The sequence below is a fragment of the Loxodonta africana genome, chromosome 2, assembly GCF_030014295.1.
Source record: "Loxodonta africana isolate mLoxAfr1 chromosome 2, mLoxAfr1.hap2, whole genome shotgun sequence".
Taxonomy (NCBI): Eukaryota; Metazoa; Chordata; class Mammalia; order Proboscidea; family Elephantidae; genus Loxodonta; species Loxodonta africana.
In genome coordinates, this window is record NC_087343.1 from 196,280,262 (window position 1) to 196,307,175 (window position 26,914).

General features: G+C 41.0%; 1 protein-coding gene across 5 annotated transcripts in view; it reads right to left on the reverse strand.

Moving 5' to 3' along the window:
- Positions 1–1,832: 1,832 nt before the first annotated feature.
- Positions 1,833–26,914, reverse strand: part of UIMC1 (ubiquitin interaction motif containing 1) — a 158,770-nt gene continuing 133,688 nt past the window's right edge. For all 5 annotated transcript variants that reach the window (XM_064279179.1, XM_010592762.3, XM_064279182.1 and 2 more), the window contains 5 exons: positions 8,067–8,151; positions 5,194–5,365; positions 3,750–3,813; positions 2,568–2,610; positions 1,833–2,043 (listed from right to left, as the gene is read on the reverse strand). In XM_064279179.1, the coding sequence (XP_064135249.1) occupies positions 1,833–2,043; positions 2,568–2,610; positions 3,750–3,813; positions 5,194–5,365; positions 8,067–8,151 (575 nt within the window). The remainder of the gene's footprint in view (positions 2,044–2,567; positions 2,611–3,749; positions 3,814–5,193; positions 5,366–8,066; positions 8,152–26,914) is intronic.

Consider the following 26,914-nt stretch of genomic DNA (forward strand, 5'->3'; position numbering starts at 1 on the left):
TGCAGGGGGCAAGGGTGCTGCTGTTCCCTTGATTCCCCATTAGCTCATAAGTAAGCCTGCCCATTCCTGGTCCTGCTGGCCCCGCACCCTCCAGTAGCTGACCCATGTTCTAGGGAGGCTGCTCAATTCTAAGCTAAATAATTCACTTTCTGGAATCAGACTTTTCCCTTTTTTTATCTTCAGGCAGAGAGATAAACACACTATCCCATTTATAGAGCTCTACCTCCAATAAATCGTCGCTTAATGAGAGAAAATACTAGTGAGAGTTAAGCTGATGGGACATAACTGATAAACTACCTTCCATTAGAAGGAAAACAGGAAAATAATCAATACTACCGTCAAAACACAGCATTTCCTTAGGACCAAAGAGCAGGGGCACGGTGGTCTCTCTGCCATAGACAAAGAGTGGCTTTATTTGTTCCTCTGAGCCTTTGTTTCCTCATCTAGAAAATGGAGATGATAACGCTTACCTCATAGGGGTGCTGTGAGGCTTAAATAAAGGAACATACATCACCTGGACCATGGCAGCTGCTCAAAAAATAACAGCTACTACTTATGTGGCACTGGCTGCAATGTTGGTGTCATCCAACATCAAGACAGCCTACAAAACGAACAAAGAGTGAGCCTACCATCTGTGTTCTTCTAACTCAAGGAACTTCTGTGCAAAGGGACCTAAGCAGGAAACAATGGCTTAAAGGCCCACACTGCGTCTTCCACCCCTGCTCATTTTCATTTTAAAATAAAGGAAAAGGTAAGTTTGGACTTAATAAGCCAGAGGCCAGGAAAGTCTGAGTGCTGTCCCTGTCTAAACCTTCTCAGAGGTCAGCAGCCACCTCCCATAGTCTTTCATTGCCTCTTCAAACTGGCTCTGGCCAAAGTTAGCTCTCCTGACAGCCTCCTTTGGTTGTGTCCCACAGTAGCTGCTTCTGCCACACAGTATGCTCTCTCTGCGGAGTCTGGCCAAGCACTGAGGACAGGCCACATCTCTGTTCTGCACTGGAAGCTCCTGGGCAATTAGGTCGAGAATATGAACTACTCTAGTAATGCCAGTGAAATGGAAGCTACTTCCCGTTGCTGTTACGACCTCTGGCAGTGAGAAGAACCAGTCTCAGTTTTCACAGATGAATAAGCCTAGCATCCCCACTGGCCAATCTAGGAAGAAAAAAATAATTGCATAGGAACTAATAAGAGTGTTCACTTATAAATTCCTGGAAAGAATGGCAGGACAAAGGTCCTATTCTCTGGCTGAGAATTCTTAACTGGGCAAGAACAGCAATATGAAGTTATGGGTAAGTGAACGGTAGGGATAACAGAATAAACAGTAGGATTTGACAACCCTGGCACCTTCCAGAATGATGCCAGAGAAGGCTGAGGGAGTAACCATACAGTGTTTAGAATTGTGCATTACACATTCAATGAAGATACGGGGTATGTCAAAGATCTGTAATGGAATTCATTCAGAAACATGTAATTTATGAGTCTGAGAACTACCTCCACAATTATAATATCCCACTCCTGAACCCCAGCAACACAGAGGGAAAAAAAGAAAGACAAATCTCCAATTTACTGAAATAAGATTTCATACAAACATAGATAAATATATTTAAACTTTCTTTTAACTATAAGTGAATTCAAACATACTGTTACAAAACAGAATACTATACACAGTTGTCTGTATAGATCATAGAAAACATAAAAACCAGGATGCTCAGTGGGGGCTGGTGGTGAAAACTGCCAGGCCCAAACTTGCTCAACAAGGAACTGGAGGCCACGGTAGCTTAACGAACATGGCCCACTGCTAATGGTTTTGTCAACCTCCTGACCCAAGACATTTAGGATTTTCTCCTTCTTCCCCGGCCTGCTTTGGTACGTGCCCGGCTACCTGGACGGACAGTAAATTGCTTTTTGAAGTCTACTAAGCAATCAGTGGCTTCTGAAATGGAAACAAAAGACTTGATGGGAGAATCATTTATGTCAAGATGTACAAGGGAACTCTGCATCTCTCTGCTGCAGCCTGCCTCTTCCATACCCGGTGAGGAAATCCTAGGGAGAAAGGAAAATTCTGATTCAGTATACACCTACTAGTAAGTACCAAGTATGTGCCATGTACTGGACCAGGGCTTTCACACAGATTAGCTCCTGTCATTTCTATAATAACCCAATCAGATCAGTACTATCAATTCCCTTTCACAGATGAGGACATTGGGGACAAAGGGGTTAAATCATATACCTAAAGCCAGGTAGAAAATGAGGATTCAAACCCAAATTCCCAAGCTGCCTGAAATTCTGAACAGGAGACTAGGTTTGGGTGGGGACAGGGAGGAAGAAAGAAGGAGTAAGATACAGCTTTTGCTCTGCTTGTTTTAATACCACGAGTGAACTGAGCTATCCAACCAATTCTTAGCCCAGACACAGTGGGAGTCACAGCTATCCAGACAGAGGTCACATAGTTTCACGGTGATTCCTGCTTCAATTGTTTAAATATTGCACTACACCCAGAACACAGGACCAGGCCTGCACTCTTCAGAACTGCTGACAGCCGCCCTTCAAGGCATGCCCCAATTTACCTGAAGGCTCCTGTTTCTGAAGATGTACTCTTTATCTTGGCATCTGAGATAGAAGAGAAAGAGTATTAATGTTGATAGTTGTGTTGGTAATGACACCACTTTTCCCTGATCATGTACTTCCTGTGTTCTAGGCACTGTTTCTCATCAGATCCCCAATCTCCAGACCAATGGAATGTGAGCACTAGCATCCAACAGGCTCAGCTGCCATGCAATACCGAGGTGAACACTTCTGAATGAACAATACTGAATAAATCTACTTCAAATCTGGACTTGGGGAACAAGCAGTTGCCAAGGGAAATCTGCCACCTGCAGAGATTCACCACCTGCTTATCTAGAGGCAGCAGGACATAAGGCTTGGAGAGGCTGCCTTTTTATAGTAGTCAGAAGGCACAACAGATTTGCTGGGTGGGAATGAACTACTGGAACTAGATGGCAAGCAAATCTCACCAGGCTTAAGCAAAAGCTCCTTTTCCATCTGTATCTGGTGAATTTTCACAATAGAAACTAATAACAACAACAGTAATAATAGCAGCTAACAAATTTATCATAGCCAAGTACTATGTTTGAAGCTTTACTGAATATAATCCTTGCAATCTCTATGGCAATGGTATCATTAACTCTATTTACAGAAGAGGCTAAATACCCCAGGGAGGTTAAATAATTTGTGCAAGGTCAAAAATCAAGGTTAGTAGCAAAGCCAGAATTCTAACACAGATCTGGCAATGTTCTTAACCAATCCACTCTACTGCTCCCAAAATACTGGGCACAAAGAGTCAGACTTACTTCCTACTAACCCTCAGGAGCGTGGCTGGGACTAGCATATGAATGATACACAAAGTGTTGGGCACTGCATGTCTGGTTTTGCATGCCTGCTCCTTTAGAAGGTGTGCTTGGGCTTGTGTCATTGCCTCGTGATTTGGACACGTTTTTCCCCAGTTCAACAGGCAGTCCTGATCCCAGGCTTTACAAAGCCTGAAATGAAACAGCTGATGAATAAGACAGGATGTCTCCACTCCCATCACCTTCCTTGGGGAGAGATGATGGAGACCAGGTCTCAAAGGATGGGTGGCTGGGTTAAATGCGCACCCACACAACCCCAGCAGACAGCCACGGAGATGGCAGTGGCTATCTGCACTGGAAGGCTGAGGCAGAAGCCCAGCAAACCAGTCCTGGGGTCCTCACCTGCAGACTGCTGCTCAGACTGCTCCAAGAGACTGAGGAGCCGGCCTTCATTCCGGCCTTTTTCCTGTGACAAAGTAAAATAGATGAAAGGGTTACCACAAGGCAGACAGAGTATAACATAAAACTTCTCTGGCTCTGATCACACCTGTCTCCAGAAGAGAAGAAGTATGGGGGCACAGCTCTAGGAAATCATTTTGCTTTCTAATAAATGACAGTATACATGTTAAAAAAAAAAAGTAGTGATGAACAAAATCCATCTCTATACCAAGAATATTATCCAAGATCGGATACCAGAGTTAAACCAAAGTTAGTCCACCAAGATCATGTCAAAGAACAGCAGCTTTTGACCTGTGATAGATTTGGGAAATTTAAACTTGAAACCAAGAGCTTCAAGGTAGCTTCTATGGGCAGTGACGCCAAAAGAATAAACTGGCTCTAAGGTATAAGCATTTACCAATGAGCTGAAAATCCAAACCACCACCTCGAAATAACCCCATTCAAAAGAGGTCCCCTTCTTCTGGCAGGACAGATAACAGCTTCCCATCTTAGTCTGCTGTGCTCTGTTAGTAAGCCTAGGATATGGAGCTGCTACTCCACCTTTGAGTTCTAAGCCAAGATTTGTTCTTCCTGCTCTCTAGTCCCAAGATTCAGAAAGCACATCCATGTTCTCAGTGACCATGGGCCGGATCCCATGGCTTCCACATGATCTTGCATGTGCTCCTGGTAGTGTAGGTATGAACTGGATATCCCTTCTGGAAAGCAATTTAGCAGCATGTTTCAAGAAAATTTAAAATGTTTATACCCATTGCCCTAGTAATTCCACTTCAGGAAATCTATTCTAGAGAAATAATCAGTTATATAGACAAAGGCTGATTAATGTTTAACAACAGTATTATGATACAGAAGAACTGAAAAGAATCTAAATGTCCAATAAGATGAGAATGGTTAAGTGATCACCTGTGTGATACAAACATTAACAGTAATGTGTTCTTAAACGGTTTAAAAATAAATCCAGGAAGGTTTTTCTGTTACAATGTTATGTTAAGGTTTTTTTTTTTTTTTTAATCCAGGATAGAAACTGTTCTATTATATTAAAAATGCATAGAAAAAAAAAGATGGAAGGAAGGAAACAGGAGAAAAATTTTAAAAGTTGTAAAATTTTAAAAGTTGAGTAGCTACATTATGGGTGATGATTTTCCCTGATTATTTATACTTTTTTTTAACTTTCCAATTTTTCTACAATGAATATATATTACTTTTTAAAGTAAAAGAAAAATAAACAATTTTAAAATGCACAAATCTTGTTTTAAGATAAATAGAAGAAAAGGAAGGGAAGGAGGAAGAAAAGGGGGGGGAAAGGCAGAGCAGAAGTGTAGCCTCTTCACACCGAGTAAAAATGATCAAGAGGTTGGGGCAGCCTTCCCTGACAACACTCCTCACATACCTTGGTGCTCCTCAGCCGCTGCTGCTGCTTCTCCTCCACAACTGGGCGTATGCTATCACTCCCTGAGGGCCCATCGCCTTGGTAGCCCTTGGCAAGCTGGAGACAGGAGTCTACGTGACACTGATATTCTCTGAATGGGATGAAGGACTTACAGAGATAACACTTCTCACTCCTAGCCAATGAGAAGAGAGGGAGAAAATGCAGTTTTAAGGTTCACTTTTGCCTCTGGGGTCCTGGATATGTCTCAAATTGTGTTTTTACATCTCAAAGTTATTCTGCGGAGGAGACACGTCAACCAATGCAGAATGCTCGGCGGGATCACCAATAAAACTAGCCCGATGCCAATCAAAAGGACTGAGTGATGAGCAGTTTTCCCTGTACCCTGCTGTTGCAGCAGTGGGACAGTAATGAAATCAGCTCTTCTAACTATCTCAGACAATGCTGATTGCTCTTCAGACATAACATATTCTGTCAAACTCTTCAGAAATTAAGTGTAATAGTTTTTTTTCAAAGGGAAGTTAAAATTTTGACAGAAAAGGGAGCACTGAGAGCATTAAATCAAGATGACATTTTTACCAGGGTGGATGAACTTGTCTGATTAGTAAATCGAGTCTGTCTACATGCTGACTTCCTTAATTCTACAACCTGCAACATCAACTAGGAAATTACAAAAACCATATGGTTCTGCCAGAGGCTACTGCATAATTTCATATACACAATTATTTTCATCTTTTTATAAGAGTCCAGCAGCTATCAGGAAGTAGGGCTTTGGGAGAGGAAAGTGATTATGTCCATGAGGTATGGTTTATTTGGGTATCAAATGAAAATAGAATTCTTGGGGGGAAGGAAGAAAATGAACATTTATTATACATTCTATCTATGCTGAAAACCAGCATAAGGCCCTCTAAACACAATTTCTCAATTAATTCCTTAGCCCTATTAGGAAGGAACCATTCTCCCCAAGGTCATATAACTAATAATTATCAAAACCCAGGTCTGTCTGACTCATACGATCATCTTAGTTTTAAGATGCTTAAAAAAACCCTTTCCGAAGCACGACATCCTAAACTTCTTTCTGGCCATTACTACTAGTTAATAACTACAGCAAGAGATATCTGGATTAGCTCTAAGGAAGAATTTCTCCAAAGGTTTTTAAACAGGAGAAATAAGTCTCTCAAATACTTATATGGAAGAATGCAAGTAAAACTCAGCCTTAAGAGAAAAGCTAGACTAGTGTACTTTTCAAGGTTTATGAACTAATGCAAAGGCCATTTATTAATCCCGTATTACATGAGGCCTACGGTCCATTGGCCACTCCTTGGAAACGCTACAGGGCAGTTCTACTCTGATCTATAGGGTTGTTATGAGTCAGAATCAACTTGATAGCAAAGGTTTTTTTTTATTATTATTTTTGTTTTTTTAATCACATAAGGTAGCAGCTCTGTGGAAAGAGCAAATGTTTTGGAGTTGGGTAAACCCACTGCCGTCGAGTCGATTCCAACTCATAGCGACCCTACAGGACAGAGCAGAACTGCCCCGAGAGTTTCCAAGGAGCACCTGGCGGATTCGAAATGCCAACCTTTTGGTTAGCAGCCATAGCACTTAACCACTACACCACCAGGGTTTCCTGCAGTTAGGTAGGCCTTGCCAATTCTGACCACATGGTCGTAACCAGTTACTTATAATTTTTCTTCAGTTTCTTTATCTATTTAAATAAAATAAATAAAGGGTAACTACTTTACCAACTATTGGGAGAGTTATAATAAAAATAAATAAATAAAGCACCTACTACACAGTGTCTCACACATAATATTAGGCACTCAGCAAAAGCTATTATTGTTATTCCTGTCTCAGACACATTTTATTAGATGCTGGGGATATAAACATGATAAAGGCAAGTAATCTGCCTTCAAATAACTTAGCCTAGCCAGGGAGACAGAAATGTCAAAAAAAAAGTTACTGCAATACAGTGTGATGAATCCAGTGATAGAGGAATGTCCACATTACAGTAGGATTCCCAAAGGGGCAAGTGATCAGCTCTGTTTTACTGAATTGGGGGGCGGGGGGGACCACTGCCTTTGAATCGATTCTGACTCATAGCAACCCTGTAGGCTGTAGGACAGAACTGCCCCATGGGGTTTCCAAGGAATGGCTGGTGGATTTGAACAGGTGAATTCGAACAGTCAACCTCTTGGTTAGCAGCTGGATGCTTAACCACTGCACCACCATGGCTCCACAGAGTAGAACTGCCGCATAGGGTTTTCAAAGGGCAGCTGGTAGATCTGAACTGCTAACCTTTTGGTCAGCAGCCAAACTCTTAACCACTGTGCCACCAGGGCTCCTCAGGATTAGGGAAGACCCTAAAATTTAGGATCTGAGATTCAAAGATAAAGTTTCTGCTCTACTGTATTGTTGGCAATATCTTTACTTTTGGAAGACAGCACTTACATCCGATTCGTCCCTTAGATATGCTTCCTTAGTCAAGCTGCAACCCACAACCCAAGGAAGCCTTCTATATCCTCCAGTTTGCCCAATCTTTTGCAATGCAACTACTGTACCACTACAGAGCAAAACAACTCACTGCTTCCCAAAAGCCCCAAACATCAATGCAAACTCAAAGAAAACAGAAACCGAAGAACAATGTGGAAGTAGAGTTGGTGGGCGGCAGTTTTTTTTTTTTTTTAGGGTACTGAGAAGGGATACAGAGGACATCTACACTGACATGAACTGGGAATAAGAAAAACAAACTCAGGCATCCAAGCTATGAAGTGACTGGCAGGCCAACGAAACATAAGACAGGAATTGGTGTCTTTGTCCCAGCCAAGCAACTGCATGTGAGACAAGAGTCCCATGAATGCAGTATGCCTACTTACTGCTCAATGTCTGGAGAAGTCTGGGCAGCTGTCCCATTGTCTTTCTTGCTCTTGCTCTTGGCCTCTTTTTGTCTCCGAGTCAATACTTCCACAATGACAATAAAAGAAACAACTATTAGCTGGCAGTAAACTCTGAATATAAAAGACAAAATGTATAGGAAGAAGCAAAGTTTAAAATCGTACTCCACTGGGAGAAGTGCACTGTATGTATAGAGAATAACATCTGTAACATGTATACTGAAACTGCCAACCACAAGATATTCCCCTTCCCTCTTACTTGCTAAACCAAGAGATCTAAAGATCTAGTCCACACCAAGGAAAGTTTTTGTGTATTACTATAACATGCAGAATTTAAAGGAGGAATTTACACTTTTCTACCAAAATTCTGTCTGTGTACCACACACTCTAATGAGGTATCTACGAATACAGTAATGATAGCTACACCTGAGGGCCTACGTTAGCTCTAATCTTTATAAAATCTTACAAAATGCTCCATTTACAAGTGAGGAAACAGGCTTGGAAGGGTTAACACAACCAGTCTTTCCACAATACTAGGACTGCCTCCTATTTCTTGTGGTTAGAGATGGCTTTAGCCCAGGTAGGATATAAATACTTTGTCTCACATCAAAAGGTGTCTGTTTATAAAATACAGACTCTTAAAGGAACTTGGAGGTCATTTAATCAGATGCTTCCCAGTCTCCATTCCTTGCACTAACAAAAAAGTGACCATTTTCAAACCCTGTGACTTACTTCAAATCCTGCTTCCCTCTCTCTTATACTTGATATCCCCACCACTAATAATTTAGAAAGGTTACTGGTTCACAGAAGCATTTATCTAGTCCAGGGGTCAAATAAAGGGCTAGATAATAAATACTTTAGGCTTGGCAGGCCATGTGGGTCTCTGCCACTTCTGTATTGTAGCAGGAGGGTAGCCACAGACAATATATAAAAAAAATGGGTATGGATGTATTCCAATAAAACTTTATTTACAAAAACATGTGTCAGATTGGATTTGCCCTGCAGCGGCTGTAGTTTGCCTACCTTTCTATCCTACTTATAAAGAAATGTCTCTTATGAGCAACCTGACATGTAATCATACTGTTTAACTTGACTATATCCTTTCACTGAGGGGAATCCACTTCCTCCTAGGGAGACCCATTCTATTGCTAAGCAGCAATCTGACTCAATCTGCTTTTTAACAAACAAACAAAAACCTTTGCCAAAGAGTCTTCCACTCTTAGCAACCTCTATATAGGACAGAGTAGAACTGCTCCACAGGGTTTCCAAGACTGCAATTTTTACAGAAGGAGACTGCCACATCCAAACCACCAAACTTTCAGTTAAAAAACCAAACCAAACCCAGCACCGTCGAGTCAATTCCAACTCATTGCCACCCTACAGGACAGAGCAGAATTGCCCCACAGAGTTTCCAGGGAGCGGCTGGCAGACTCGAACTGCCGAGCCTTTGGTTAGCAGCTGTAGCACTTACCCACTTCAGTTAGCAGTCAGCATTTAACCACCGTGCCACTAGGGTTCCTTAATCTGCATTTACTAAGGGCAATATGAATAAATTTATTCCCTTTTCCACAAGTCAGCTCTTTGAACACTTAACAGGCCGTATTATGACAATCGTGGATTTACTCAGTTGCCTGCCCCACGAAAAGGTAATCTCCTTCAAAACAGGGACTATATCTAGTCATTTAGGCAATCCCTAAGAAGATGGACTTCCGAACCCTTTGAATGCCTATGTTACCTCTAATCCTTACAATGGTCCTCCAGATTGATATTACTACTTCGCTCCTATTTTAAACTCAGAAGGATTGACTTCACCAAGCTATCACAACTGGTAAGTAGAAGAACCTACAATAAAACCTAAAAATAAAAACAATAAAACCTAGGTCTGTCTAATTCCCGTATCTATGTTTTACCTTCCTAGTAAACTTCCTCAGGGTATAACCTCAATTTGTCAGTCTCTTTATGTAAGTGTACCAACCCAGACTGAACCCAACACTCAACAAAGTCTTCAACAGAAGGGCCACCAGCTACCCCATCTGGACTCACTACTAATACCAGCCAAAGCTGTGCTAGCTTCATTGACAATCCTGGCATACTGTTGGCTTAATCTGAGCTTAAAGTCTATTAGGATCCATCTCTTCTCCTACCAAATCATCTTCAAATTAACTGTTATCAAGACCCAAACCAAACCTACTGCCATTGATTCCAACTCATAGCGACCCTATGGGACAGAGGTCAACTGCCCCACAGGGTTTTCCAAGGCTGTAAATCTTTACGGGATCAGACTGCCACATCTTTCTCCTGTGCACCAGCTGGTGAATTCAAACCACCAACCTTCTGGTTCACATCCGAGCACTTAACTACTGCACCACCAGTGCTGTTACCAAGACCAAACAAACCAAATTCGTTGTTGTAGAGTCGATTCCAACTCACAGAGACACTATAGGACAGAGTAAAACTGCCCCATAGTTTCCACGGAGCACCTGGCAGATTCTAACCGCCGGCCCTTTGGTTAGCAACCATAGCACTTAGCCACTACGCCACTGGGGTTATCAAGACAGGTCTCCCTGATTCTGTACTTGGGTAACTAAGTTGTTGGATTCCCCCTCCACCCCACTTAAACACAGGACTCTGTTTGTCTCTGTTCTTTTCAGCTGAACATTCCAGTCTGTTAAGATCATTTACAATCTTGATTCTGTCTTCTAATGTTATTCGCTCTCTTTTCCAGCTCTGTGACATCTGTATATATGACAAGCATGCTTTCTACATTTTCATCCAAGTTACTGGGGAAAATGGTTATAAAGGATATAGCCAAGGACAGAAAACTGTAGCATGTTCCTGGAGAATCCTGTCCTCCTCTCCCTAGTCCAAGTCTCCTTTAAATAATTAATCAAGCAAATATTTATTGAGAATCTTCAATGTGCAAGTTATTTGGGGAGATATAGGAAAATAGGAGAGAAAGGGATATTCACTAGACAGTAGACAAAAATTTTTTTAGGTGAAGGGAAGGTCAACACATAATACAGGGATAGTCAGTACAACTGGACTAAACCAAAAGCAAAGAAATTTCCTCAATACAACTAAAAGCGTCTGTGTTTAAACTTTATCTGGAGTTCTTATAATAGTGGTCTCATACAATATTTGTCCTTTTGCAACTGACTAATTTCACTCAGGATGATGCCTTCCAGGTTCCTCCATGTTACGAAATCTTTCATAGACTCATCATTGTTCTTAATTGTTCGGTAGTATTCCTTTGTGTAAATATACCATAATTCATTCATCCCTTCATCCATTGATGGGCACCTTGGTTTTTTCCAACTTTTTGCTATTGTAAACAGTGCTGCAATGAACATGGGCGTGCATATATCTGTTTGTGTGAAGGCTCTTATTTAGGGTATATTCCAAGGAATGGAATTGCTGGGTCATATGGTAGTTCTATTTCTAGCTTTTTAAGGAAGCGCCAAAATGATTTCCAAAGTGGCTGTGCCATTTTACATTCCCACCAGCAGTGTATAAGTGTTCCAGTCTCTCCACAACCTCTCCAACATTTATTGTTTTGTGTTTCGTGGAATTAATGCCAGACTTGTTGGGGTGAGATGGAATCTCACTGTAGTTTTCATTTGCATTTCTCTAAGAACACGCTCGGCGTTTCTCAAGCTGAAAGAACTGAAGAAAAAATTCAAGCCTCGAGTTGCAGTAGTGAAGGATTCCATGGGGAAAATATTAAACGATGCAGGAAGCATCAAAAGAAGATGGAAGGAATACACAGAGTCATTATACCAAAAAGAATTAGTCGATGTTCAACCATTTCAAGAGGTGGCATATGATCAGGAACCAATGGTACTGAAGGAAGAAGTCCAAGCTGCTCTGAAGGCATTGGTGAAAAGCAAGGCTCCAGAAATTGATGGAACATCAATTGAGATGTTTCAAAAAACAGATACAGTGTTGCAGGTGTTCACTCGTCTATGCCAAGAAATCTGGAAGACAGCTTCCTGGCCAACTGACTGGAAGAGATCCATATTTATGCCTATTCCCAAGAAAGGTGATCCAACCAAATGTGGAAATTATAGAACAATATCATACGCAAGCAAAATTTTGCTGAAGATCATTCAAAAACAGCTGTAGCAGTATATCCGACAGGGTACTGCCAGAAATTCAGGCCGGTTTCAGGAGAGGACATGGAACCAGGGATATCATTGCTGATGTCAGATGGATCCTGGCTGAAAGTAGAGAATACCAGGAGGATGTTTACCTGTGTTTTATTGACTATGTAAAGGCATTCGACTGTGTGGATTATAACAAACTATGGATAACAGTGCAAAGAATGGGAATGCCAAAATACTTAATTGTGCTCATGAGGAACCTTTACATAGATCAACAGGTGGTTGTTTGGACAGAACAAGGGGATACCGACTGGTTTAAAGTCAGGAAAAGTGTGCATCAGGGTTGTATTCTTTCACCATACCTATTCAATCTGTATGCTGAGCAAATAACAGGAGAAGCTGAACTATATGAAGAAGAATGGGGCATCAGGATTGGAGGAAGACTCATTAACAACCTGCGTTATGCAGATGACACAACCTTGCTTGCTGAAAGTGAAGAGGACTTGAAGCACTTACTAACGAAGATCAAAGACCACAGCCTTCAGTATGGACTGCACCTCAACATAAAGAAAACAAAAATCCTCACAATCGGACCAATGAGCAACATCATGATAAACAGAAAAAAGACTGACGTTGTCAAGGACTTCATTTTACTTGGATCTACAATCAACAGACACGGAAGCGGCAGTCAAGAAATCAAAAGACACATTGCATTGGGTAAATCTGCTGCAAAGGACCTCTTCAAAGTGTTGAAGAGCAAAGATGTTACCCTGAAGACTAAGGTGTGCCTGACCGAAGCAATGGTATTTTCAATCACATCATATGCATGTGAAAGCTGGGCAATGAATAAGGAAGACCGAAGAAGAATTGACATCTTTGAAGTGTGGTGCTGGTGAAGAATATTGAATATACCATGGACTGCCAAAACAGCAAACATATATGTCTTAGAAGAAGTACAGCCAGAATGCTCCTTAGAGGCAAGATGGAGAGACTGCGTCTTACATATTTGGTCATGTTGTCAGGAGGGATCAGTCCCTGGAGAAGGACATCATGCTTGGCATAGTACGGTGTTAGCGGAAAAGAGGAAGACCCTCAACAAGGTGGATTGACACAGTGGCTGCAACAATGAGCTCAAGCATAACAACGATTTTAAGGATGGCTCAGGACCTGGCACTGTTTCGTTCTGTTGTGCATAGGGTCACTATGAGTCAGAACCAACTCGACGGCACCTAACAACAATAGCTAACGATCGTGAGCATTTCCTCATGTATCTGTTAGCAGCCTGAATGTCTGCTTTGGTAAAGTGTTAGTCCGTATCTTTTACCCATTTCTTAACTGGGTTATTTGTATTTTTATGGTTGAGTTTTTGCAGTATCATGTAGATTTTGGAGAACAGACACTGATCGGAAATGTGATAGCTAAAAACTTCTTCCCAATCTGCAGTGTAATCTTTTTACCCTTTTGGTGAAGTCTTTGGATGAGCGTAAGTGTTTGATTTTTAGGAGCTCCCAGTTATTTAGTTTCTCTTCTGCAAGGTTAGTAATGTTTTGTATACTGTTTATGCCATGTATTAGGGCTCCTAGCGTTGTCTCTATTTTTTCTTCCATGATCTTTATTGTTTTAGATTTTATATTTAGGTTGTTGATCCATTTTGAGTTGGTTTTTGTGCATGGTGTGAGGTATGGGTCTTGTTTCATTTTTTTGCAGATCGATATCCAGTTATACCAGCACCATTTGTTAAAGAGACTGTCTTTATCCCACTTAAGACTTTGGGCCTTTGTCAAATATCAGCTGCTCATATGTGGATGGATTGATGTCTAGATTCTCAATTCTGTTCCACTGGTCTATGTATCTGTTGCTGTACCAGTACCAGGCTGTTTTGACTACTGTGGCGGTATAATAGGTTCTAAAATCAGGCAGTGTGGGGCCTCCAACTTTGTTCTTTTTCAGTAATGTTTACTTATCCGGGGCCTGTTTCCCTTCCATATGAAGTCAGTGATTTGTTTCTCCATCTCATTAAAAAGTGTCACTGGTATTTGGATAGGGACTGCATTGTATCTGTAAACCACTTTGGGTAGAACAGACACTTTTACAATGTTGAGTCTTACTATCTATGAGCAAGGTATGTTTTTCCACTTATGTAGGTCTCTTTTGATTTCTTGCAGTAGTGTCTTATAGTTCTCATGGTATAGGTCTTTTACGTCACTGGTTAGATTTATTTCTAAGTATTTTATCTTTTTAGGGGCTATTGTAAATGCTACTGATTTGGTGATTTCCTCTTCGACGTTCTCTTTGTTGGTATAGAGGAATCCAACTGATTTATGTATGTTTACCTTGCATCCTGATACTCTGCTAAACTCTTCTATTAGTTTTAGTGGTTTTCTTGAGGATTCTTTCAGTTTTTCCATGTATAAGATCATGTCATCTGCAAACAGAGATACCTTTACTTCTTCTTTGACAATCTGGATTCTCTTTATTTCATTATCTAGCCTAATAGCTATGGCTAAGACTTCCAGCACAATGCTGAATAAGAGTAGTGATAAAGGGCATCCTTGTCTGGTTCCCGTCCTCAAGGGGAATGTTTTCAGTTTCTCTCCACTTAGGATGATGTTGTTGGCTGTTGGCTTTGTATAAATGCCCTATACAATGTTTAGGGATTTTTCTTCTATTTCTATTTTGCTGAGAGTTTTTATCATGAATGGGTGTTGGCCTTTGTCAAATGCCTTTTCTGCATCAACTGATAAGATCATGTGGTTCTTGTCTTTTATTTATGTTGATGGATTACATTGATTATTTTTCTAGTGTTGAACAATCCCTGCACACCTGGTATGAATCCCACTGGTCGTGGTGAATTAATTTTTTGATATGTTGTTGAATTCTACTGGCTAGAATTTTGCTGAGAATTTTTACCTCTAAGTTCACGAGGGATATTGGTCTGTAATTTTTTTTTTTTGTGATGTCTTTATCTAGTTTTGGTATCAGGGTTATTCTGGCTTCGTAGAATGAATTTGGGGGTATTCCATCCTTTTCTATGCTCTGAAATACCTTTAGCAGTAGTGGTGCTAACTCTTTGAAAGTTTGGTAGAACTCTCCAGTGAAGCCGTCAGGGCCAGGGTTTTTCTTTTTTGGGAGTTTTTAAATTACTTTTTCAATCTCTTTTGTTATGGGTTTATTTAGCTGTTCTGTCGCTGTTTGTGTTAGTTTAGGTAGGTAATGTGTTTGTAGAAATTTGTCCATTTCCTCTAGGTTTTCAAATTTGTTAGAGTACAATTTTTCATAGCATTCTGTTATGATTCTTTTAATTTCAGTTGGGTCTGTTGTTATATCGCCCAACTCATTTCTTATTTGGATTATTTGCTTCGCCTCCTGTCTGGCCAACGGTTTATTTATTTTGTTAATCTTTTCAAAGAACCAGCTTTCGGTCTTGTTAACTTTTTCAATGATTTTCTGTGTTCTGTTTCATTAAATTCTGCTCTAATGTTTATTATTTGCTTTCTCCTGGTGCCTGAGGGTTTCTTTCATTGCTCTCTATTTGTTCAAGTTGTAGTGGTAATTCTTGGATTTTGGCCCTTTCTTTTTTGTATGTGTTCATTTATTGATATAAATTGACCTCTGAGCACTGCTTTAGCTGTGTCCCAAAGGTTCTGATAGGAAGTGTTTTCATTCTCATTGGATTCAATGAGTTTCTTTGTTCCATCCTTAATTTGTTCTATAATTTAGTCATTTTTGAGCAAAGTGTTGTTCAGTTTCCAGATGTTTGATTTCTTTTCCCTGATTTTTGTGTTATTGACTTCTAGTTTTATGGCTTTATGGTCAGAGAAGATGCTTTGTAGTATTTTGATGATTTGGATTCTGCTAAGGGTTGCTTTATGGTCTAATATGAAGTCTATTCTAGAGAATGTTCCATGTGTGATGGAAAAGAAAGTATACTTGGATGCTGTTGGGTACAGTGTTCTGTATATGTCTATGAGGTCAAGTTGGTTGATTGTGGCATTTAGATCTTCTGTGTCTTCACTGAGCTTCTTTCTGGATGTTCTGTCCTTCACCAAAAGTGATGTGTTGCAGTCTCCTACTATTATTGTGGAGCTGTCTATCTTGCTTTTCCATGCTGTTAGTTTTATGTATCCTGAAGCCCTGTCGTTGGCTACATAAATATTTAATATGGTAATATCCTTCTGGTATATTGCCCCTTTATCATTATATAGTGTCCTTCTTTATCCTTTGTGGTAGATTTAAGTTTGAAGTCTGCTTTGTCAGAAATCAATATAGCCACTCCTGCTCTTTTTTGATTATTGTTTCCTTGATATATTTTTTTCTATCCTTTGAGTTTTTGTTTGTTTGTGTCTTTAAGTCTAAGGTGTGTGTCTTGTAGGCAGCATATAGACAGATCATGTTTTTTAATCCATTCTGCAACTCTGTCTCTTTATTGGTGCATTTAGTCCATTTAGATTCAGCGTGATTATAGACAGGCATGACTTTAGTGCTGTCATTTTGATGTCTTTTTTTGTGTGTTGTTGGCAGTTTCTTTTCTCAATTATGTTTTTGTGCTGAGTAGTTTTTCTTTGTAAATTCCTCTTTTTCATTGTTGTTGATTTTGTTTTTGATGAGTCTTTATGTTTTTCTTGTATTTTATTTTGATGTGTAGGATTTTAAGTCTCCTTACCTCAGTATTTACCCCTATTTTTCTAAGTTTCAACCTAACTTGTATCTCCCTATATTGCCTTGATTTCCTCTCCATATGGAAAATCTATGACCAGTTTATTTAGTCCCTCTTTATTGATTTAATGTTGTCATCTTTTACATAAGGACACTGTTGATTCCCTGTTTTGAGCATTTTCCTATCTTGGTTTATTTTTGTGATTTCCCTATCTGGGTTGATATCTGGTTCCCGTGTCCTGAGTTCTAGTGTTGGGCTGATATCTGATATTACTGATTTTCTAACCAGAGAATTCCCTTTAGTATTTCTTATAGTTTTGGCTTGTTTTTTGCAAATTCCCCAAGCTTCTGTTTATCTGGAAATGTCCTAATTTCACCTTCATATTTGAGAGACAGTTTTGCTGGATATATGATTCTTGTTTGGCAATTTTTCTCCTTCAATGTTTTATATATGTCATCTCATTGCCTTCTTGCCTGCATGGTTTCTGCTGAGTAGTCTGAGCTTATTCTTATTGATTCTCCTTTGTAGGTTACTTTTCACTTATTCCTGGCTGCTCTTAATATTTTCTCTTTAGCTTTGGTTTTGGCATGTTTGATTATAGTATGTCTTGGTGAATTTCTTTTGGGATCTACCCTGTATGGGGTCTGATGAGCATCTTGGATAGATATACTCTCATCTTTCATGATGTCAGGCAAGTTTTCTGCCAACAAATCTTTAACAATTCTCTCTGTATTTTCTGTTATCCCTCCCTGTTCTGGTACTCCAATCACTCATAGGTTACTCTTCTTGATAGAGTCCCACATGATTCTTAGGGTTTCTTCATTTTTTTTTTAATTCTTTTATCTGATTTTTCTTCGAATATATTGTTGCCAAGTGTTTTATCTGCAATCTCGCCAATTCTGATTCCCATCTCCTCAATTCTGTTCCACTTTCTACTGAGTTGTCTAATTCTGAAGTTTTATGTTAATCTTCTGAATTTCTGGTTGTTGTCTCTCTAGGGATTCTTGCAGCCTATTCAATTCTTCATTTTGTTCTTGAATAATCTTAATTTCCTCGACTGCTTTACCTGTGTGCTCCTTGGCTTCTTCTGTGTTTTGCCTGATCTCGTTCCTTATGTCTTCAAGAGTTCTGCATATTAATCTTTTGTATTCTACATGTGGTAATTCCAGGAATACATCTTCATCTGGAAGAGTTCCTGATTCTTTGTTTTTGGAGTTTGTTGAAGCAATCATGGTCTGCTTCTTTATGTGATTTGGCATCGACTGTTGTCTCTGAGCCATCTATAATTTATTGTATTAATTTATTTTATATGTGCTTACTATGTCCTAGCTTCTGGCTTTGTTTTGTTTTGATAAACCCAAACAGGCTACTAGAGTGAGCTAACTTGATTATTGGAGCCTTTGAAGCACTAATGTCCTGTTACCAGATGGCTAGAGCTGTTACCAGGTATATGAGTCTAGGAGTCCATTCACTATTCTTGTACAGATTCAGCTCAGGTGTCCCAGTAGTTGGTCACCTAGTGTGTGGTGCAGGCTCTCACCTACGACTCTAGAGGAGCAGTGGTGATTGGTGTAAGCAGAGTTTTCTGGTAGCAGCAGGGGGTTACACTCTGAGGAATGCAGGGGGCTGACAACCTTCCCCCAAATGTCTGTGAGGAAGGCACGTCCCTGTTCTCTAGAGAGCTCTGGTGGTTGGGCTCTGCAGCTGTACCATAGGCACCCAATGCTTTTAACTGTAAGGAATGGTAGGTACCACTTATCCTTGTAGCCCTGTCGCAGGTGGCTAGGTGGCATGGGTGGAGCCTCCAGTTGTCAGGCCCCTGCTGTGGATAGGTGAGGGCCCTGTTTAATAGGCAGAGCAGTATCAAACTTCAAAAACCCGCCTCTCCACAGCACAGCTGAAACAGTTACAGTCAGACCTCAAACAGATTCACCCTTGCATTACAAGAGCTAGATCCAATCTGCTGTAATGGGGCCACCTGGATCTATGCAGGGGGTGAAGACAAAGTTTGTGGACCACCTGTGCCTGGACTAGAGACGCTTCTGCTTTAAGCTTCCAGATCAGGAGAGTCAGCAGAGTATTTTTCCCGTTTGTTAATTTGTTTCTTCTCCAAGGCCAGGGGAATGGCTCAAGGAATGCGGCAGAACCTACCTGAGGCCCAGGGAAATCCACTACTAATTAAGCTGGCTGGGGCAGAGGGAGAAGGGATCAGATAGATAGGAGAGAGTTCTTTCAAAAGGAGAAGCTATTAGATCCACACAGTAAATTAAACAAAATCACTCATCTTGTGCTGAGAGCGCTGTTTTATCTCAGATTCCAAACGTTTGTGTGGATTGTGTGCACTGGCTCCACAGTTGCGCCAGCGGGTGGGGGTGTGGCACCTTGCTTGCCTTCTTTTGCTGAAGCAGCTGCATCCTAAACGCCACCACCAGCCACACCACAGTCACATGAGGTCAGGGATGCGCCACTTTGCTTGCCTTCTTTCGCTGAAGCAGCTGCATCCCAGAACACTACCGCCAGCTCACCGCAAGGCAACAGGGGCTGAGGCACTGCAGCCTAGTTTGCAACTCCTCGCTGTTTCTGCACCGTCTCTCCCTTCCTGTCACTCAGTCCAATTTTTTAACTTTGCCTTTGATGCTCAGGGATCGTAGTTTGTCATATATATAATCAATTCACTTGTTTTTTTTTTTTTTTTTTGGTCTTTGTTGTAAGAGGGACCACCAGAAGCGTCTGACTACCCTGCTGTCTTGGCCCTGTCTGCAGATGATCTGTTTCTAAGGTTCCTTTAAACCCAGAGATTTTATAATATCAAGTACTGTAGGAGAAAAACATCCTGGACATAGTTGTGTAACCAGCTTCAAATCCACCTCCTATTCTATCGGCCAGCCCACATTTCTCCATCTATGTACAAGGACTTCATGAGAGATTTTATCAAGTGCCTTACTGAAATCAGTTCTTAAAAAGTTGGCACCTCACAGAATACAGAATACTTTAAGCCCCCTCCTCCCCAGCCCCCACCACTCCACCTTTCTCCTTCTATTTGTACTCCACTTTGGCTACCAAGTATTTTTCCAAAAGAAACACTTAGAAACCACTTCACAGACAGGATTGGAAAAAGAATTAATTGCTTTTAGCACTTTGTATATACCTGTATTGCACTTACCACATTTCTACCGTCATTTGTTTTTTGTACATCGGTCTTCCTGTTACACCATGCAACTTTCTGCATTCAGAGATTGAGTTTTTGTTGTCTATTTGCCTGTTTTTAAACCTCAACGGCATCCTCAGCAGAGTGTAGCATAGATTAGATGCTAATAAATATTTGCCAAATTAAATCATAATAATGGATTCAAGGGAAATAACAAAGATTTCTTGCTTTATGAGGACCTACTCTGCGGTAGGGACTTTATAAACAATCTCTAATCCTTAAGCACCACTGCATGGCATATATCTTCATCTCCATTTTATAAATGAGGACATGGAGGCTCAGAAATATTAAATAACCTGATCAAAGGCATAAAGCCAAAAAAAAAAAAAAAAGGACGAGGAACACAATACAGATCTTTTAAAGCATATGTTCTTTCTATTACAGCAGGGCTGTCTCTCCTGGGTAAAGCAGAGTAAAGGATGGGAAGAGATACAGTGGCAAGTGGTAACTGAGGTGGACAGGTAGAAAAGAACTTGGGGAAAGACTTGACAGACGGCTGGGAACTATATGCCAATTCTTCTATTACGTGTTGTGGTGCAGTGGGTTTCTTTTATGTGGCCATTTCTTTTTTGGCCCTGGGTTTGTAATTCTCCCAAGATGATTGGGCAGGCCACAATCTGCTAAAGGATTGGTGATTTGCTATCCACATAAGCAGCCTGCAAGGACTGGTCAGTTTAGATCCACCTTATACTGATTGGTTGGGAAAGGAGTGGCTGCCCAGTAGTTGATCTTTACTCCCCCTAGCGACTGATAAAAACCCTAGAATGTGGAGGCTGAGATGGGGCCTCCCGATCAACAAGAGCCAGGAGAGGAACATGTCCTTTGGACACCCAAGAATCTCCTAGAAGAGCTATAATATAGGTCAAGGGCTGTAACACTGAGCTGGCAACGTTGAAGACAGAGAGAAATAGCAGCAAGCACAGCAGAACCAAGCACCAGAGAAATGGAGGCAGCACTGCAAGTGGCAGGAACCACAAGACCAGCAGACAGCGACGTTGGACAGAGTTGGCCCATGAGGCAGATGGTGGCAGTGGGCAGTGTCGGCCCATGGGGTGGAGGTGGGCACCTCCAGGCAGGAGATCACCAACAGAGCAGAGGCTTGGGCAAAGAGGTTGCCAGTAAAAAGGTTTTGCCTTGAGAGCTTTCATAATGCTGGCCTAACCCTGGCACTGGCTCAGGGTTGTCCCAAAGCTGCTGGCTGAGACCTAGATCAGTAAGCACAGTGGGCCAAACCCAGTCAAGAAAAGCCACGGAAAGAGACAGCAAACACAGCCACACCACGCACAACCTAACCTGACAGCACACCTGCTGAAAGAGGGAGATACCTTCTGATACCTGGTCCACAGTGTGCCCACCCAGTGATACAGAAATAGACATGGGTAATTTGGGAAGGGTGAGCTGGTCCCCTTTTAGACTTAAGTGGGTTCCTCTATGGTGTTAAGTGGGGTACTCATAGGTGGAGGGGACAAATTCACCTCAAATCTGTTCCTGTTGTTTACTGTTCGCTTTCTATAAGTAATATGCTCTTGCAGTTTATTGTTTACCTTCAATAAATAACAATAAATGGCTTTCAATTGCCAAAACTGTATAAGCACCTTGTGTGTAGGACCCAACTGGATCAGATAGTAGAGTCCTTATCCTAGCAGTCTCATGACTGCTTGGGATTTAGTGGTACAACCTGTGTGTATATACATATGTACATGCATGTGCATACAGTTCACATGTTACGAACAAGGCAGACTGGACTGGCCCTTGCAGCTACATTTTCCCTTTGAAACTAAGGAGTCTGCCACTCCAGCTGATGAGGGCTGGGAAAGCCATTTCAACTAGCTGCTGGTGACAGTAGCCACAGATTTCAAACAGGAACAATGGGGTGTGAGTATAACTACCAGTGCAAAGTAAGCAAGATAGAGAAGAGACCAGATATCACTGAGAGCTGAGCAAGCCACCTATAAACACATAATTCACTCAGCCCTAAGGGCAGTGAGCAGCTTTCCCTAAAGGACATTTATATTCCATTGAATAGAAAATGCCTCAGAAGCCGCACTTGAGACTGTGGCTTGGCATGTTAAGATGCAATGAAGCAGTACTACCTAGTGGTAAAGTGCACCATCTTTAGAGTTGGACAGAACTGAGTTCGAGTTGGGTCTCTACTAGCTGTGTGACCTTAGGCAAGTTCCTTAACATCTCTGAGTATCAGTTTCCTTACGTATAAAATAGTATCATCTATCCTCATGCGTTAGATCTTAATCAAATAATCCACAGTTACCATATTACCAATTTGCATTCAGCAAACATTAGTTATTGTTGTTTATATGATTATCAGTAAAGTAGAGGGTCAGTGAAAAAGAGGAAGACCTCCAACAAGATGGACACAGTGGCTGCAACAATGGGCTCAATGACAGTAAGGATGGTGGAGGGCCAGGCAGTGTTTCATTCTGCTATGAGTTGGAACTGACTCGATGGCTCCTAACAACAACAACAATATATGATTTGTCATTCTTATTCTTTTAGATTTATTTCTTAGTCATCTTCAAAAACTTAAACCCATCCTAAGAACCAGTGCCCGCCAGCCAGTCTATAATTTGGGTTAGTTCTTAGTTTTAAGTGGTTCCCGTATTAATTTATAGAGTGGATAAATAAATCATCTAAGCATTCTAGAACTATTACCAATACTCTAAACATCAATACATTCGTTTTCAAGATATAAAGAAGACAGGCAACAAAAAATAAAAACCTATGGCCTAGTACTGTAAACAGAGAAGACAATAGCCCCTTGAAGAGTGGAAATTATACATACAAAGGAGAGAGATTTGGCAGAATGACAGTAGTTAAAGTCTTCTCAGCTTGTGTTCCTCAACCTCAAAACCACCTCAGCAGAAAATAACGGGAAGCCCCAGAGTTCTACATGCTCCTGCTAAGACTACCCCTCCCCTCCAGCCTAGCACTTCCTCAGTGGGATACAACAGGAGTAAGGAACTGCAAGTTTCACCCGTGCCTAGTGAAGCAGCCACATTCATTCCCTGCCACAGTGCTGCCTGCCTCCCCACCACAAACGGCCTAAGACACTAAAAAAAAAACTAGTTCCAATAAAAAGGCTATTGTGAGAACTAATTATCTACTACTGTCTAAGACATGTGGCTATTTAAATTCTAATTAGTTATAATGAAATACAATTTAAAATTCAGCTACTCATTCGTATGAATCACATTTCAAGGGCTCAATAGTCACATGTGGCTAGTGGCTACTCTATTTGACTGCACAGATACAGCACATTTCTATCATTGTAGAAAGTTCTATTGGATAGCACTGCTCCTTTAAGAGAGAACCAGCGCAAATTCTATCATACTTTAAGTCTGTTTACCTTGGAAACAACAAGAAATCCAAGCCTCCCCTGGCATCCCTCATCACCTGGATTCTACCCCCACACGACTCCCACCTGTCATCTGGGGTGACTTTTCTGATCTAACTCAATCTCCCATTCCCACCCTCAACACGACTCTGCCCCCTGGAATTCGTGTCAATGATAAGCAAAATCCCTGATTTCTCAACCTACTCTGTGAGGTAGAAGTAGGATTTCTCAACACTCCTTCTGTCTTCTTGCTCTAACTGAAGGGCAGCTGTCCCCTGAGGATACTGCTTCTTCTTGTACCTTCTCAAGTATCCATACCCCAAAGCACTACTTGACCTGAAGGTGGGGTAAATACGCCCCCCCTTACTCCTCACTGTTTCTTCCAGACTACTAGAAAAGGCTCATGTGAAGCACAAGCCATGATGCAAACCCTGCTACCCCTCCCTGATGCAGTCATCTACTATCTTCCTGGTCACCTGCTCCCTTTCCTAGCCATTCACTGAAAATCTTGACATATCACTTGTTGTCCTTCTCTTCACCACTCCTGCCATCATTCTTGATGATTGCAATATCCACATACTAGACTGAACCATATGAAACTGTAGTTCTTATAGGGTCAACCTGTGATGTGATCTATCTATTCTGGCCTCTCAGTTCCTTGACCCCTTTACTTCTAATTATCTTATCCTCCAAACTTCACAGTAATCTACTCCCATGATCATACTACCCTAGCCTTTCTCAAATAGGGTTCTGTGAGGGATGTAAGCCCTAATGCCCTAAGGTATCCATTATATGTGATGAATTCTCTGCTTGGCACCGAGAATGGTACCAGTTATGTATTGTCCTTGAGAAAATTAAGGAAAGAGTCAATTCATTTTCTTTGTTCTGTGGTTCAGATGAAAAACCTTGGTTGAGCCTATCATTAATAATAACCGTGCCACTCTCCAAATCTCAATTTCAAGTATCCCATTCTCTGATTACCACCACCTACCTTTTCCTGTTCACTCCCTCTGATATCTCAAACTCCAACAATTCTTGAGCCTAGATAGGATTTCTAAACCCATTGACTCTATCACCTTTTCACTGCCCATTACCCCCATTATGTCCTTACTTTCCCCCTTACCTAACTTAGATCCCATAATTATCACATTACCAATTCCCTTGAGTATTCCCTTGACTTCTTACTACTGCACTCCTTGACAAAACCGAACCTTGGTTAAATCCAAACCTATTGTGTGCCCTTACCTAAATAAGCTGCCTGAATGCAGCAGGAAAAACACATACACACTTGATACTGAAGACCACAATCTCAAGTGGGCCTTCAGAACTGCCTAGCAACCCCAATATGTTTCCCTAGTCTGTTTACTCTCTACTCTCCCAGAGACTATTTCACATCTTTCCTGCTCTCCTCAAACCTCCAATATCTACCCTGACTCTAACAGCTTTATTGAGATACAATTCACGTACCACACAATTCACTCATTTAAAATATATAATCCAATGGTTTTTAGCATATGCAGAACTATGCAACATCACCATAATCAAATTTATAACATTTCCATTACCCCAAAAAGAAACCCTCCCATCCCCATTAGCAGTCACTCTCTGTTTCTCCCCAATCCCCCCAGCCCTAGGCAACCACTTACCTACTTTCTATCTATGGATTTGCCTGTTCTGGGCATTTCATAAAAATGGAATCATGCAATATGGGTTTTTGAGAATGGCTTTTTTCACATATTTCTTCAAGGTTCAACCATGCTGTGCCATTTACCAATACTTTATTTTCTTTTACTCCACAGTGGCTGCGCTATTATACATTCCTACCAGCAACGTACAAGGATTCTAATTTCTCCATATCCCTGCCAACACTTACTATTTTCCTTTTATTTTAATATAGCCATCCCACTGGGTGTGAGGAACCCTGGTGGCATCGTGGGTAAGTGCTACAGCTGCTAACCAAAAGGTCAGCAGTTCGAATCCACCAGGCGCTCCTTGGAAACTCTACAGGGCAGTTCTACTCTGTCCTATAGGGTTGCTATGAGTTGGAATCGACTTGCCGGCAACAGGTTAGTGGGTATTATTAAGTGGTACCTCATAGTAGTTTTGAATTGATTTTCCTAATGACAAATGACGTTAAGAGCATCTTTTCATGTGCTTGTTGGCCATTTGTATGTCTTCTTTGCAGAGATATCTATTCGAGTTCTTTGCCCGTTTTTTTAATGGGTTGTCTTTTTGTTGTTGAATTGTAAGAGTTTTTTAAAATATATTCTGGATATTAGACCCTTATCAGATATATGATTTGCAAATATTTTCTCCCATTTGGTAACTTGTCTTTTTACTGTCTTGATAGTGTCCTTTGATGCGCAAAAGTTTTTAATTTTGATGAAGTCCTATCTATCTGTCTGTCTAATCTATTTTTGCTGCTTCTGCTTTTGGTGTCATATCTAGGAATCCATTGCCAAATCTAAAGTCATAAAGATTTAACACTGCCAAAGTTAAATTTTACTGGAGCCCTAGGATCCTGGAGAGCAACAAAGAGGAGATAAAAACATTCCCCCACCCTTTTTGTCTTTGGAAAATGGCTTACAGCAAAGACAGCCTTGAGGATCTCCTCTTTTTAAATATTTCCCTGACCTTTCTCTCTTCCTCAGTCTTTACAATTTCCAGGTGTCTACGCAGAGAATCCCTTATCTCTCCTCAAATCCTCCCTCCAGATCTCCCCAGGATCCAGGCAGCCTTATCACAAGAAAGTATAGTGGGGCCAAATGCCCCAGCCTGCAAACTTGGAAATCACTCACCCATCCCAGTAATCAACACCCTTAACTTTCTTCAGTGCTCTTTTGCTAAACCACCCCAGCTTTTAAAAACATCCCAGTCTTTTGTTTCAGTGGAGTAGAACTCAGGCTTGGGTCCATTTGCTCCCCATTGCAATAGTATCTCTCCCTCCTATTGCACTGTCTCCCCTCCCCTCTTGCCCCCATACCAGTTCCAAAAGTCCTTCTACCCTTCTTCAATAATCCTTTTGAATAAAGCAATCGTTGCTTTTTTCAACATTGTCCACTGTATTTTTTTCTTGCGCATTCCTAGGAATTTTACAGTTTTAGCTCTTACATTTAAGTCTTTGATTCACTTTTGTGCAGGGCATAAGATAGGGGTCCAACGCCGTTCTTTTGCATGTGGATATTCAGTTGTCCCAGCAGCATTTGTTGAAAAGAGTATTCTTTCCCTCATTGAACTCTCTTGGCACCCTTGTAAAAAATCAATTGCTCATAAATGTATGGTTTATTTCTGGACTCTCAATTCTATTCTATTGATCTATGTCTACCTTTATGCCAGTACCACACTGCCTTTATTATTGTAGCTTTAAGTTTTAAAATCAGGAAGTATGAACCCTCAGCTTTGTTCTTTTTCAAGATTGTTTTTGCTATTCTGGGTCCCTTGTACCTCCATATGAATTTTAGGATCCACTTGTCAATTTCTGCAAAGAAGCTAGCTGGGATTCCAAATCTGTAG